Raw genomic sequence first — 17089 nt, 5'->3', positions numbered from 1 at the left:
TAAGGAAGCTATTTGGTTGCAGGATTTACTTGAAAATTTATTAGTTGTTGTTCAGAAGCACATAGTATTGGAGAAAAATAATACTTTTGATTAACGTGTTGTTGGATATGTGGATTCTGATTTTGCCGGTGATTTGGATAAATGTCGATCAACTACTAGATATGTTTTTACATTTGCTAATGGTCCAGTGAGTTGGAGGTCTACCTTATAGTCTACCATTGTCTTATCTACAACAGAAGCAGAGTACATGGCAATTTCAAAGGCCATTAAGGAAGCTATTTGGTTGTAGGATTTGCTTGAAAATTTAGGAGTTGTTGTTCAGAAGCACATAGTATTTGAGAAAAATAATACTTTTGATCAACGTGTTGTTGGATATGTGGATTCTGATTTTGCAGGTGATTTGGATAAATGTCGATCAACTACTAGATATGTTTTTACATTTGCTAATGGTCCAGTGAGTTGGAGGTCTACCTTATAGTCTACCATTGTCTTGTCTACAACAGAAGCAGAGTACATGGCTATTTCAAAGGCTGTTAAGGAAGTTATTTGGTTGCAGGATTTACTTGAAAATTTAGGAGTTGTTGTTCAGAAGCACATAGTATTTGAGAAAAATAATACTTTTGATCAACGTGTTGTTGGATATGAGGATTCTGATTTTGCAGGTGATTTGGATAAATGTCGATCAACTACTAGATATGTTTTTACATTTGCTAATGGTCCAGTGAGTTGGAGGTCTACCTTACAGTCTACCATTGTTTTGTCTACAACAGAAGAAGAGTACATGGCAATTTTAGAGGCTGTTAAGGAAGCTATTTGGTTGCAGGATTTACTTGAAAATTTAGGAGTTGTTGTTCAAAAGCACATAGTATTTGAGAAAAATAATACTTTTGATCAACGTGTTGTTGGATATGTGGATTCTGATTTTGCAGGTAATTTGGATAAATATCAATCAACTACTAGATATGTTTTTACATTTGCTAATGGTCCAGTGAGCTGGAGGTCTACCTTATAGTATACCATTGTCTTGTCTGCAACAGAAGCAGAGTACGTGGCCATTTCAAAGGCTGTTAAGGAAGCTATTTGGTTGTAGTATTTACTTCAAAATTTAGGAGTTGTTGTTCAGAAGCACATAGTATTTGAGAAAAATAATACTTTTGATCAAAGTGTTGTTGGATATGTGGATTCTGATTTTGCAAGTCATTTGGATGAATGTCGATCAACTATTAGATATGTTTTTACATTTGCTAATGGTCTAGTGAGTTGGAGGTCTACCTTACAGTCTACCATTGTCTTGTCTATAATAGAAGCAGAGTACATTGCAATTTCAAAGGCTATTAAGGAAGCTATTTGGTTGCAGTATTTACTTGAAAATTTAGGAGTTGTTGTTCAGAAGCACATAGTATTTGAGTAAAATAATACTTTTGATCAACGTGTTGTTGGATATGTGGATTCTGATTTTGCAGGTGATTTGGATAAATGTCGATCAACTACTAGATATGTTTTTACATTTACTAATGGTCCAATGAGTTAGACGTCTACCTTACAGTCTACCATTGTCTTATCTACAACAGAAGAAGAGTACATGGCAATTTCAGAGGCTGTTAAGGAAGTTATTTGGTTGCAGGATTTACTTGAAAATTAGGAGTTATTGTTCAGAAGCACATAGTATTTGAGAAAAATAATACTTTTGATCAACGTGTTGTTGGATATGTGGATTCTGATTTCGCGGGTCATTTGGATGAATGTCGATCAACTACTAGATATGTTTTTACATTTGCTAATGGTCCAGTGAGTTGGAGGTCTACCTTACAGTCTACCATTGTCTTGTCTACAACAGAAGAAGAGTACATGGCAATTTTAGAGGTTGTTAAGGAAGCTATTTGGTTGCAGGATTTACTTGAAAATTTAGGAGTTGTTGTTCAGAAGCACATAGTATTTGGGAAAAATAATACTTTTGATCAACGTATTGTTGGATATGTGAATTCTGATTTTGCAGATGATTTGGATAAATGTCGATCAACTACTAGATATGTTTTTACATTTGCTAATGGTCCAGTGAGTTAGAGGTCTACCTTACAGTCTACCATTGTCTTGTCTACAACAGAAGAAGAGTACATGGGAATTTTAGAGGCTGTTAAGGAAGCTATTTGGTTGCAGAATTTACTTGAAAATTTAGGAGTTGTTGTTTAGAAGCACATAGTATTTGAGAAAAATAATACTTTTGATCAACGTGTTGTTGGATATGTGGATTCTGATTTCACGGGTCATTTGGATGAATGTCGATCAACTACGAGATATATTTTTACATTTGCTAATGATCCAGTGAGTTGGAGGTCTATCTTACAATCTACCATTGTCTTGTCTACAACAGAAACATAGTATATGGCAATTTCAGAAGCTGTTAAGGAAGTTATTTGGTTGCAGGATTTGCTTGAAAATTTAGGAGTTGTTGTTCAGAAGCACATTGTTGTGTTTTATGATAGCCAGAGTGCTATTCATTTGGCAAAGAACCAAGATTGAAGCTATATAAAGAGCTCAATTCTCCATTTGTAAAACACACCTCAAAGTTTTACTTTGTCAAGAAATAGTGGATTGATCGTCGACGTCCGAGGACGTAAGTAATTCTATATCGAACCTGGTTAATTTATTGTCTTATTTTTTTTACTGTTTTATTATTTGTTTTTGCATTACTTTAGTTTCTTATATATTCAATAACAATAATTGTAGTATTGGTGTTTGACACAAGTAGGGTGTCCGGCACAATAAAAAGCTCCTTGTCTCAAACAGTAATAAAGTTATACGCTTGGAAATTAGTAAACCTTTTTATGTTTTTGAAAATTTTAAAAATAAATAAATAAATAAACCAAAATAATAGAATATGTGGTACTAAATATTTTCAAATTAGTTTAAATTTTTTTTTTTTTTTTTTTTTTTTTTAAAATTCTGACATTTAAAACCCTTTGCGATAACAGGTCTACATTTCATTGAAAATTATTTCTGGACAACCTTTGGGTTAAAGTATTTTGAAGGTATTAATTTACGATGCTTGTATTAATTATTAATATAAATATAAGTATGAGGTGAGGCTGCTGATACGATAGATGGAGGCTCAGGCTGGCTGAGCCGATATATGGATGACGGCTAGCTGGAGAGTAGAGTGAAGAAGAAAGTTAATAATTGGGAGAGGGTGAGGTATACAAAATTTTTGTCTGCACATGTGTGTATATATGTATGTTGCAGAGAGTTCACATGGGTACATGTGCCCCCGGACACATCTTAATTAATAATTTATTTTATAATATGTTCCATTGTCTGTGTACATAGGGTAGAGTAATAGCTTCTACTACTGCACCCATCTGCCCACCCACCAATCCATATTAGCTCTATTTTGTAATTTGTCTTTCATCTATTTTATTTTTGTAAAAGCAAATTGAAGTCCTCCCCTGTTTTAAGAGAGAGAGAGAGAGAGACAGAAGACAATGTCAATGAGCACATCTGCACTTTGAATTGGGTTTGCTGTCGGTCGGACACAGGTTGACTACATGCCAACCCTCTCTAATTTCCAACGCACACGTGGCATGCATTCTGGCCCATCCCCATATATATATATATATATATATATATGTGTGTGTGTGAGATTGACTCCCCAATCTCAATTGAAATTTTTTACAAAAAAAATAATAAAAATAAAAAATGACTCAAGGTACATACAGAGGCTCCAATGCTCCCTTTTTCCAAACATCAAAGCTCCTGCATTTATATTCCTCTCACAATTCATGCCAAAAACCATTACATGCAACATCATATATATGATTCCAAGCCCAAGCCCAAGCCCAAGCCCACTACTTTCTCTCTTGACTAATTACAAAATCAAGGGAATCGATATTTTTTTTTCTATAAAAAAATGTAAAATGAAAATGAAGTATGAACACATAAGTATGGGGGATATCAATCACATGCACTTTCAATTATTGGTATCTTCATAAGAGGTTCATAATAAAGGATTGTAAGAAATAGTCTTCTTCAAGGATGTTCTTCATAAGCTACTGTAAAGTGCTTCTGCGTTTCTTCACAAAAACATTTCTCATGTTTAAGCATGTGATGAGCATCCTTGAAAAACTCTAGCTGCGTTATAGAATTTGCATACGTAAGTCCATTTACGAAGGAATTGTTTAAGACATATGTAGTTGTGAAAAACATATTTTATTTTTCAGTTTTTTTTTCAAAGGATTACAAAAATGCTTCTTTGTTTTATAGTTTTTCAACATTTACATTTACTTGGAAAATAATAGCGAGATGCTTTCCAAGTTTCTTATGCAAAAGTTGAAAAATTAAAAAGAAACATGAATTTTTTTATAATTCTTTGAAAAATTTTAAAAATATATTTTTCACACTAAATATGTCCTTACTCCCCCCCCCCCCCCAAACCACCCTAATTAAGGGCCTCCTACTCTTGGCGACTGTCGTTTGTTGCTTCCGTGCTTCTTGGAGAACATCCTTCCAATTATAGGAACTATAGGCTTCTTCTTATCCTTCTTTTGCATAGGAGCTTCACTTTCGTGATCATGGTTTATAATGACCTGGGCTAGGGAAGGGGGACTAGCAAAAGTGACGTATCTCTTCTTTTGAATATCTGACTCCTCGACTTCTACTTTAGTTTGCGCCTTGCTTGGTGCATTTTCAATGAACTTGAGTTCTTCAATTTCAGGATCCATTATTGCTGTTTCCTTTTCAAGTTCTCTAATGGCTTTCAATTGTCGCAGTTCGGTCTTTGTTTGTTGAAGCTCATCTTTGAGAGATTTGAGACAATTTGCCATTAGGATGCCTTCTTCTCTAGCCTTTTGCAGGCTTTGCTTTGTCTCTTCCAACTCGGTCGTTACTGTTTGAATTTTGGATTGAACATTTCCACTTTCACTTGTAGTTCGCATCTACTTAATAGAAATGGACAAATCAAATAAAGGAACATTTTTTTGTTTGTCTAAAATTGCAATAAATATTAATTATGGCTTAGAATGAGTGGAAAAATACTTTTTTTTTCTAATATATTCAAATGCCTATTAGATTTCTCTTTAAAAGAAAAAGAAGAAGAAAAAAAGACTATTAGCCATAAGCTATACATGGAAGCATCCAAGAGCCCAAAGTTATTGCATTTACATTGTAGGTTAGGGAAAGTTTAGGATAAGACAAGTTAAGGGGACCCTAAATCCAAACATCAAGCTAAGATCTTAGCATTTGTGGATTATTAAACCCAAAGGAGAGAGAGAGAGAGAGAGAGAGAGAGAGAGAGAGAGAGAGAGAGAGAGAGAGATTGAAATTTTACTCATTTTTCATATTATCCCTTATAAATTGCACCAAAATACAATATCTAATAGTTTTTCTAAGTATTATAGGTCAAATTATTTGTTATAGGTCTAGATTTGACTAAATATACTATATTGGACCAGTATAGTAGTTATTATGTTTTCTATTTGAATTATTATCTATAAAAAATAAACTATCATTTAAGATACTAAAATATCCTTAATGAAAAAAATAATATATAACTAAAAAATAAAAAATAAAAGATCAATTTAGTCATTTATTTCTTAATAATTGTTAGTTAGGACTCAGTAAGACTGATCATTTTATACCATGTAAATTTATTATAACACTCTTTTCACATATTTTAATTACATGATTATTACAGAAAATATAAACTAATTTATAAGAATAAAATGAACTAAAAATTAAATAAAATTTTTAAAAAATTATATGATAAAATTATAAAATTATAAACATCCCATTATTGTGTAGCAAACAAATGAGGAGTGTTTTAGCTTCAACTTAACCTAGCCAAGTTAAGAAAACAAAGGCAGCTTTAAAACCTCATGAATGAGAGAGAGAGAGAGAGAGAGAGAGAGAGAGAGAACCTCTTTGAGCTTTTGGGCATAGACTTCCCCAACCAGAACTCTCTCTCCGAAAAGCAAAACGGCTTCTTTGACGGAGCGAAAGGGGGCGCGCGTGTCAATCTCTGCCCGTCCGATCACCACCACTCCCTCTTCTGATCTCTCCATGATATTCGACGCCGGCCACCTGCCTTCCCCTATATATGTATACTCTTTAAGTCCCTCACCGAGTCACCGGACGGCCACACAACAGCGATAGATGATGCCAATTAATTACCGCCAATGGAGTAAGGAAAAGCGACAAAAGATTCTATTAATATAAAGCAAGGGATACAGAGGAATATATCGATCGAAACCAGATGGAGGCTGGTCGTTAGTAATGGGGGCTGGGGTGGGCGGTCATCTAGCTGCAAAGGATCCAGAGAGAGAGAGGGAGAGGGGGGGTTATTAATGAGATATTAATTATGGGTAAATTTCTTCGCGTCCACTTCACTGGAAATCTGTTAATGGAGAGTGACCGCCGGTGGTTGAAGGGTCTCGTCCGTTACCGTTTCAATCCGATTTGGACTTGGCGGCCAGAAAAAAAAAAATATATATATATATATATATATATATATATATATATATATATATAGTTTGGGAAGGAACAGAGCCGACGTGGAGGCGCCCACCTTTGATTGCGACGGCGCACCTCTCGCCGGTGGATCCCACGGCCACCATCATCATCATCATCATCTGATGCCGACTGCAAAACTCCAAAATCCTTAGCGGGTGTGCCAAAACCCAGAGCTTACGTTGCTTTTGGGGTGATGGAATGGAATTACACAGTGGCTTTTGATTTTATCATAATCTGCTCCAACCTTTCATCAAAATTTTGTTTGGAAAAAGGAAGAAAAAAATAAGGGGGAAATTTTATTTTTAAAATAAAATTTATTTTAATATAGTTAAATATTAAATATTAATGATGTATAAAATTAATTTTTTTTAATTTGATTTTTTTTTTGACTTTTCTTCTTAATCATATTTAGCGTATTTTTTTATATGTTTTTAAATTTCAAATAGAGCCAAGAAAAATATTTTTATCTTTATTTTTTCTACATCATTCTTTTCTTGTGCTCTCTACAAATTAAAGTAAATAAAAATATTTAATTATTTTTTAAAAAATAATTTTAATTTTAAATATTATTACAATTTTTCATTATATTCTTAGCTCTTCAAAGTTACAACCCAACTTCCCATCACTTCACCAAATTACATTTCATACTCTAAAATTTAACCTTTATTGTTTACATCAAAGTAACAATGAAGGGTCAAACTATAAAAATTAAATTAATGAGAGTAATGCAATCTATTTATGCAAGCGAAAAGGGAAATTAAAGAAAATGTAATACAATATATAAAACTAAATAAGTTGGGTAAAATGGAGGAATGCATTCGTCGTGTTGTGTGACTATAGTATTACCCTTAAAACTTAAATAAAAGTTTTATGAGAAGACTATAAGGTTAGTCATCCTTTATGCAGGATCAAAATATTGGACAATTAAGAAATGTGTACAAAAAGAAGAAATTTTCGGAATGCAAATGTTAAGGTGGATAGGAGGTATAATATTAAATGATAAATTAATAAATGAACATATATGGAATAAACTAAAGATAGCACCAGTTGAAAATAAGATAAGTAGGGGGCTGCTTTTAGATGATTCAAACATTCGAAACATATGCCTAATAGTGCACATATGAGAAAGAATGAGTTAGTTAATATTTCTAGTATTAAAAGGGGGCGGTGGTAGATTTTAAATAACCTAGAATGAAGTAGTGAGAAAAGATTTAATAACTTTTAACTTAGAGAAGGAAAATACTCTCGATTGGGTGAATTGACAAAAAATGATTCATATAATCAACCTCATCTAGTGGGACTAAAGACTTATTTTTATTGTCGTTGAAGTGCAATCTAATAAAATTTCAAGGACGTGTAACTTTTCCAAAAAATATGATCTCTTTAATTTCATAACATGTGTGTGTGTTTATATATATATATATATATATATATATATATATATATATAAGATTTTATAAAAAAAAAAATTGAATATTTTAAATTAAATTCAAATTATGAACTTAAAAACAAAGCCAATAAAATGACTTACAAATTTCAACTTAGACATGAAAGTTGAAATAAAACAGACAATAGCAACAATAACAACAAATCAAGTCTTAAGTCCTACTTGGTGGGCTTAACTATATGAATCTTTTTTTTCTGTCAATTAATGCGATAATGGAGTATTTCCTTCGACAAATTGAGGACTATTAAATCCTTACTTACTATCACATTTCAAATTATTTTAAGTTTACCCCTAACCGTTCTACTGCCTCTCACAATAACTAACTCACTCTTCTCACTAGTGCACTATATGACCTACTTTTTACGTGTCTAAACCATGTAAAAATTTGTACTCGAATGGGTTCCTAAATATAATTTTTCAACGGAAGCAAATAAAACTCAATTATTATTTTTATTACTAGAGTACTAATTGATCTTATTACAATAATATCTTCAATATCAACCAAAAAAAAAAAAAAACCATTTAAAACATAACCATTTAACATTACATCAATATTTATCCTAACAACTCTTTCTAATCAGCGCCCATGCACTTGCTATTCCTGATTTCTTATATGTTCTTCAAAGTTATCTGAAATATAAATTTATGATTAGGATGAGATGACGCTCAGTAAGTAAATAAAGTTATATTAGTGTGTGGCTAAGATGAGTTTGATTGCATCAAAATTTCATACCAATAAATCTTCAATTTTTATAACTTTAACATGTATTTGAAATAAAAATCATAAAGACATTTATAAATCTTTGCAATTGTAACCGTAAATATAAACTGTAATAAAAATATAATATGTAAATTTTTATAACTGTAACTACAACTATAAATATAAACGGTAAACATACTATAAATATATATATATATATATATATATAAATGCATATATACATATATAATTACGTAATTATAAAAATGCAACTGTTAACACATATACATACAAGTTACACCTTTCTTGTAAATCACCATTCATGCCCTTTTTAATATACGACCCTATTTTCATAAATATACACATGTTTCTTTACTTTGTAGAAATATCCCTTTGGACTGTTAATCGTAAATCATGTTTACCATCATAACAAGATTGTGCGGTCTAAAGACTGGACTTAACTAGTCGACTAACCAAACTAAATCAACATACATAATCATTAAGTGAGATTTTTCCTATTAAGTCCTCACTCAGAACTAGGTGTGCACTTAAAAGAAATCCACTGTCATTAAAATCACTTTATAAACAATGTAAGTGTACTTTGATCCGTTTAAATTTTAAGTTATGGTACCGAGCATTTGTAACTTTGACCTTTCTTCACCATAAAGGGTTTTAAAAACATCTTATTATAATTTATGCAATTAAAATAATATCATGAAAAATTTCATTTTTACTCATATTTTCATGAAACATGCAACGTAAAAATAAACTCATGTCACACAATTTTCGTGTTAAAAATATTTTCTTGAATAGAAAGTAATGCTGAAAATTATCCGAGTGGATTAGAACATTTTTTAACCAAAAAATAAATAAATGCAAATATAATAAAATTAAAGCTGATATAATTAAATACACGTAAAAATAAACTCGGGTAAATTTTAATAAAAAACTAACATAATCAAAATTTACTTACCCTTGCTTAACTTTTTAAAATGGTCTGAAAAAGAGATTGGAAATAGTGGTTGAGTGAGAATTTTAAGTATAACAAAAATTCTCCCTCCACCACTAATTCTTTCACTTACTAATTTTTCTCTTCCCTTGGAATTTTTTTTTGTGAAAAATGAAGGTTGAGAGCTTTCTATGAAGAGACTTGCGGAATAGTACTAAGATCCGGCTATAGTGCATACGGATAACCAAAAAATAATAATATGATAATACAAATCCTAATTTCATGATTAGGATTATACCTGTGAGATCTGTCTGCTTTGATTCTAAATCTGCAAGTACGAAAATGAACTCTTGAAGAGGAATAGGAATCTTCTACTATATTCCTTGAACACACCTTACTCCTGAGACAGTGGGCTTGTAAGCAGCTGCTAAGGTTTTCTTCTCTTACGAAAAATATCTACGTCTGTGAGAGTTCACTCGTCTAACCCTAATTGCTGAATGGAGCACGTGTATATAGGTTACAGTAGGAACCTCTGGGAAAATATGACTAGTGCTTCCCATGTAATTAAGAATTCCTAATCCGACCCGAATTCATCCTTAATTACGTTAATTATAATTAACACCATTAAAGAATTATAATTGCACTCCGTGACATATTCAAAATTAAATTTCGAGTTCTTATTATTAAATACTTATTTATCTCTCCACGTAAAGATTACAAATACTTGTCTATCAAATTAAATTATTGACAATTTAATTAATTAACATATTAATTCCCTGAGACCTTCCACTTAACTTATTTGATGTGTCGGATTCAAAATCCACCTGCAGGGTTTGACACAATCAAAACTTATAAGCTTCCTCAATGGGGTATCATCAATCCAGATATTGGGACTTGGATTCCATCAATAATTAATGTTCACCATACGCATAATGTCATCACCCAACTCACTGAGTTTTTTTATCGATAAAGAATCTCACTTTCCTATGAATCAAAGTAATAAACACTATATGCACATATCTAATAATCATATCAGGATTAAGAACATAAGCACTCATAACAACCATTAGGTATTAATTGTTTTATATAGTCAGTATAAAAACAATTACCCCAAGACGATCCTGTTCAATACATACAAAGTGTACTAGCACAAGGAGTTGGAACTGTACCATTCCCAATAATCAAGACAAACCTATTAAAACCTTGTGCTACAACCCTACCAATGGTGTGTCCAATTTCATTTAAGACTGTGAACAATAAACTTATTTTCTATAAGAACTGATGATCTAATCTTATGTGTATAATCTGTACTCTATACACTAAATCACCTACTATATAGAATAAAAGAAACACATGCATAGTCATTAAATAAATAAAGTTAGACAAACATTACTCACAATGATTCTCATTAAAATGGAATAATTGAAGTTATCAATAAATACTAAAACTGATTACATAAAGCATATTTTTCAGTATAAATCCTTAACATCCTATTTATAGGAAAATTTTGGGGAAGAAAATTGAATTTTTAAGAGTGTGGAGAGAGGGGCAAAATTTTAATTTTAATCTTTTAAAATAATTGATAGGAAGACATGGATGGGAAGGGGTGGGGGCATGTGGGAGAAAGAGTGAAGGAAAGGGAGAGGGAGAGAGAGGGAGTGGGGGACATGGATGAGAAGGGGTAATATTATTATTATTATTATTATTATTATTATTATTATTATTATTATTATTATTATTATTATGAAAGAAGAAGTAAGTTTGAATTTTAAAACCCATGTGGGCCCTATACAGTCTTGTCGGTCTCACACAACTTCGAGACTCATGTGGACCCTACATAGGCCCTACACAACTTCATGAGCCCATATGCACTAGATGTGGGATTGCTCACGAGGCGGCTTAATGTATTATGTAATAATTATATATATTTTATCATATATTTAAACAATATATATTGGTCAAAGATATTATTTTATATTTATATACATGTAAAAAATAATGTCTACTCTATTTATCCTATGAAATTCAATTTTGACCAGACCAACCTCTAGGGAGTGACTGAACTGCAATGGTCTCTGAGCACTCGCTAAGACAAGGTCGTTCTTAGACATCAAACATGGAATCAAGGATTCTAACAAAGAAACACTTTCGTATTGACCATATTTATTATTTTATTATTATACTAGGGTAGTGCATCAAAGTAAAAACCTATATTACTATGTTTTCTATTTTTAGGGTCATTACATCCTCCCCTCATTATAAAAATTTTGTCCTTGAAATTTGCTAAATAAAATTTTTAATTATGATAAATACCTTGTATAATGTCGCGCCCTTAGTCTATCCTTCTATTGTTGAAAAAGTGTGGGCATTTCTTACGTATTTCTGTTTTCATCTCCCATGATGCTTCCTCAATGTCATGGTTGCGCCAGAGCACTTTTACCAAATGGAATCTTCTTTGTGCGTAATTCCTAATCCTTCCTGTCTTAAATCTGGATTGGTACTTCTTCATATGATGGAGTATCACTAACTTCTAATGACTCATGGCTTATCACATGAGAAGGGTCTGGAACGTACTTCTTTAACATTGAAACTTGGAATACATCATGAATTCTCAACAGTGCAGGAGGTAGGACAATTCTGTAAGTGACTAGACCAATCTTCTCCAATATCTCGAATGGTCCAATATACCCAAGGCTTAGTTTGCCATTTTTCCCAAAACTCATGATTCTTTTCATTGGAGCGACTTTTAAATATACATTATCCCCCACTTCAAACTTCAACTCACACTGACGAGTATCCGCATAGCTCCTTTACCGACTCTAAGAAGATTTTATTTTGTCTTGAATGAGCTTAATTTTCTCAGAGGTCCTTTGTATAATCTCGGGACCTAAAAGTCGTTGTTCACAAACCTCATCTCAATATAATGGGGATTGGCACTTTCGACCATATAACGCTTCATATGGTGCTATCGTTATGATGGACTGATAACTATTGTTATAGGCGAATTCAACTAATGGCAGATACTAAATCCAACTTCTTTAAAATCTAATACATAGGCTCTCAACATATCCTCCAATATTTGAATGGTTCTCTTCGATTGTCCGTCAGTTTAAGGATGAAATGTCGTGTTGAAGGTAAGTCAGGATCCTAAGGCTCTTTGCAAACTCTTCCAGAATTATGATGTGAATCATGGATCTCAATTTGATACAATAGATACGGGCACGTCATGTAGTCTAACTATCTCTAGAACATACAACTCTGCAAGCTTGTTCATAGAGTAGCTAACTTTGATCGGAATAAAATGAGTAGTCTTTGTTAGATAATTAACCATTGCCTAGATGAAATTTTGCCCATGGAGTTCTAGAAGTAACCTGGTTACAAAATCCATAGAGATGTGCTCCCATTTTCACTCGGGAATGTGGAGTGGTAGTAGTGACCCTACTGGCCTCTGATGTTCAGCCTTCACTTGCTGACAAGTAAGACACTATTCCACGAATTGTGCAATCTTCCTTTTAATGCTATTCCACCAAAAAGACTCTATCAAGTCCAGATACATCTTCATGCTTCCTGGATGCACTATGTAGAGAGATTGATGAGCTTCTTCCAAGATTATTCTTTTGATATCTTTGTCACTGGACACACACAATCTGGTTTGGAATCTCAAAACCCCAATGTTAGAGAAGTTAAACTCCACCTTCAGTCCACTCTGTACCTTACTTATAATCTTCACTAACTCGATCTGCATCTTTCATCTGTGCAACCTTAATCTTTTCCAGTAAGGTCGATTGGATTATCAGATTAGCAATGAGAGCTTGATGATTTCCTTATACTATTTCCACACCAAATCTTTTCAGATCCATCATGATTTGATGTTGGGTTACCATTTCTGAGACTGATGCATTCAATGACTTTTGATTTAATGCATCTGCTACTACGTTTTCTTTTTTCGGGTGATAGTTGATGGTACGATCATAATCTTTGATTAATTCTAACAATCTTCTTTGTCTCATGTTTAATTTCGTTTGCATGAAGAAGTACTTGATACTTTTATGATCTGTGAAAATATCACACCTTTCACCGTACAGATAGTGTCTCTAGATCTTTAGTGTGAATACCACAGCTGCCAGGTAACACCCCAACCCCCGAAGGGTCTAGGATATTTACTTTTTACTATTGATTTACAGTGGAAGTAAATAAACTCAATTATTATTAAATCAGAGCACTAATTATTCATATTACAATCATTTATTTCAAAAGAAGAAAAATTACACAAGCATAAATATCTGACATCATACTAATATTTCTAAACAATCTTTATTTTTCTATCCTCACCTGCATGTTTGCTAAGCCTGATTTCCAACATGCTCTTCAGAGTTATCTAAAATAAAAATATGATTGGAGTGAGACGACGCTTAGTAAGTAAATAAGATTATTATTAGTGTGTGGCCAAAATGAGCTTTTAAAAAAAAATTTGTAAAACAATATTTAATACTATAACTTCAAAATTGCTTTTAGAATAAATATAAATTTAAAATTTACTACATAAAACTTTTACCATCAATTACAACAGTAAAATTTTATAATCATATACTATAACTGTTAAATTAAATTTTTAACTTTAAAACTGTAAAAATATTTAATGATAAACATACATATACTTTTCCTTATATGTTTTCCTTAGATCGTCATTTAAGTACCAAAATGATCATTTTCATGTAAACTTACACTTTTCCTTCAAATCATCAGTAACTTTGTACACGTAATTAAATATGTATAAACATATATTGTAAAAAACCACCCTTAGGCCTATTTGTCGTAAGTCATGTTTACCCCCATGACTGGGTTGTGTAGTCAGAAGACTGGACTTAGCTGGCTGGCCGACCAAACTAAATCAACGTATGTAAACATTAAGTGAGATTTTCCTTATTAAGTCCTGGTCCGGAACCAGGTGTGCACTCAGGAGAAATCCATTAACATAAATAATCACTCTATAAACAGTGTGGGTGCACTCTGATCCATTTAAACTTTAAGTTACGATACCGAGCATCTCTAACTTTGAACTTGTTTTGCCATAAGGGGTTTTAAAATCATCTTATTATAATTTATATAATTTAAATAATCTCGTGAAAATCTCATCTTTACTCATATTTTCATGAATAATGCAACATAGAAATAAACTCATGCTACACAATTTTTGTGTTAAAAATATATATATAATTTTTTTTTAATAGAAAGAAATTCTGAAAATTTACGCGAGGGGATTAGAACATTTCTTAACCCAAAAATAAATGCAAGTATATTAAAGATAGAACTAGTATAATTAAATATACGTAAAAATAAACTCATGAAAATTTTATGGAACTAAGTAACATAATTGAAATTTACTTACAAAATAAACTCGGGTATGAATTTTAAATAATAAAAAAAACTAACATAATCAAAATTTACTTATCTTCTTTTTTTACTTTGTACTACGAATACAATAACTATCTCTAAGAAATGAGATCGGAAAGAGTGGGTGAGTGAGAACTTACTCAAAAATTCTCTCTCCACCACAAATTCTTTCACTCACTAATCCTTCTCTTTCTTGGAAAATTGTTGTGAAAAATGAAGGTTGAGAGCTTCCTATTTATAGGAAAATTTTGGGGAAGAAATGGAATTTATAAAAGTATGGGGAGATAGGTGAAGTTATAATTTTTTTATAATTAGAGAATGGGCAAGGGATGGGCAAAGTATGGGTTGAGTATGGGATGGGGATGGAGGCCATGTGGGAGTACTTGCCATCATTCCCAATAAATAAATTTTTAATTAATTACTTACCTAATTAATTAATCAATTAGTTAATTAATTATTTTATTATTTTATTATTTTTCTTAATCATTATTATTATTATTGTTATTACTTTTAAACTCTTTTTAGTATTCATTTATTTTATTATTTATTTTTGAATAAGAATTAAATTTGAATTTTAAAAATTCATGTGGGTCCCACATGGTCTTGTGGGCCCCACACAACTTCAAAACCCAAATGGATCCTAAGTAACTCGAATAATCCTCATACGATTTTATGCGTCCTCGAGACTCGTGTAAACCTCTACATTGCTTTGAAACCCATGTGGGCCCTACACAGTCTTGTGGGCCCCGCATAGGATACCTAAATTATTATAATTTTATCACATATTTATATAAATTATGTCAGTCAAATCATTATTTTATGTACTTATTTACGTATATAAATAGTGTCTACCCTGTTTTATACTATGAAATTCCATTTTGACCCAGGCCGCCCTCTAGGGAGCGACTAAGCCACAATGGTCTCTGAGCACTCGCTTAGACAAGGTCTTTCTTAGGCATCAAACATGGAATCAAGGATCCTAACAGAGAAACACTTTCGTTTTAATACTAACTATTATTATTATTCATTTTTTTTCTTGGGTTATTACATCCTCCCCTCCTTATAAAAATTTCATCCTCGAAATTTACAAAGATTTAAATGAGTACCTTGTATAATGTTGTGCTTTTACTTGATCCTGCTATCGTCGAAAAGATGTGGGTATTTCTGACGTATATTTGCTTCTAGTTCCCATGATGCTTCCTCAATGTCATGGTTGTGAAATAGCACTTTTACCAGTGAAATCTTCTTTGTGCGCAACTTCTGATCCTTCTTGTCTAAAATATGAATTGGTACTTCTTCATATGATAGAGTGTCACTAACTTCTAATAACTCATAACTTATCACATGAGAAGGGTCTGGAACGTACTTCTTTAACATTGAGACATGGAATACATCATGAATCCTCGATAGTGCAGGAGGTAAGGCAATTCTGTAAGCGACTGGACCAATCTTCTCCAATACCTTGAATGGTCCAATATACCTGGGGCTTAGTTTGCCCTTCTTCCCAAACCTCATGATTCTTTTCATTGGAGCGAATTTTAAAAATATATTATCCCCCACTTCAACTCCAACTCACGCCAATGGGTATTCGCATAGCTCCTTTGCCGACTTTGAGCAGTTTTTATTTTGTCCCAAATGAGCTTAATTTTCTCAGAGGTCCTTTGTATAATCTCGGGACCTAAAATTCGTCGTTCGCCAACCTCATCCCAATATAATGGGGATCGACACTTTCGGCCATATAACGCTTCATACGGTGCCATCTCTATGCTGGACTGATAACTGTTGTTATAGGTGAACTCAACTAATGGTAGATACTGAATCCAACTTCCTTTGAAATCCAGTATACAAGCTCTCAACATATCCTCCAATATCTGAATGGTTATCTTCGACTGTCCATCAGTTTGAGGATGAAATGCTGTGCTGAAAGTAAGTCGTGATCCCATGGCTCTTTGCAAACTCTTCTAAAATTGTGATGTGAATCATGGATCTTGATCTGATACAATAAACATGGGCACGCCATGTAGTCTAACTATCTCTTGAACATATAACTCTGCAAGCTTGGTCATAGAGTAGTTAACTTTGATTGGAATAAAGTGAG

General features: G+C 32.4%; 1 protein-coding gene across 1 annotated transcript; it reads right to left on the bottom strand.

The window, feature by feature from the left end:
* Nucleotides 1–3939: 3939 nt before the first annotated feature.
* LOC131158897 (WEB family protein At2g17940) lies at nt 3940–6446 on the bottom strand. Its single transcript, XM_058113834.1, has 2 exons — nt 5910–6446; nt 3940–4928 (listed from the first exon to the last, which is right to left on the bottom strand). Exons 1-2 carry the CDS (start codon nt 6051–6053, stop codon nt 4437–4439), a joined length of 636 nt encoding a protein of 211 aa, XP_057969817.1. The 5' UTR covers nt 6054–6446; the 3' UTR covers nt 3940–4436.
* Nucleotides 6447–17089: the final 10643 nt, after the last annotated feature.

The sequence above is a fragment of the Malania oleifera genome, chromosome 1 (assembly GCF_029873635.1).
Source record: "Malania oleifera isolate guangnan ecotype guangnan chromosome 1, ASM2987363v1, whole genome shotgun sequence".
Classification (NCBI taxonomy): Eukaryota; Viridiplantae; Streptophyta; class Magnoliopsida; order Santalales; family Ximeniaceae; genus Malania; species Malania oleifera.
This window is presented reverse-complemented; position numbering and strand designations above follow the sequence as displayed.

Excerpts from the sequence above, each read along its gene's own strand:
- LOC131158897 (XM_058113834.1), bottom strand. The coding sequence starts at position 6,053 with ATGGAGAGATCAGAAGAGGGAGTGGTGGTGATCGGACGGGCAGAGATT. Across the intron at positions 4,929-5,909 it reads ATGCCCAAAAGCTCAAAGAG|ATGCGAACTACAAGTGAAAG; the intron begins GTTCTCTCTCTC and ends TCTATTAAGTAG.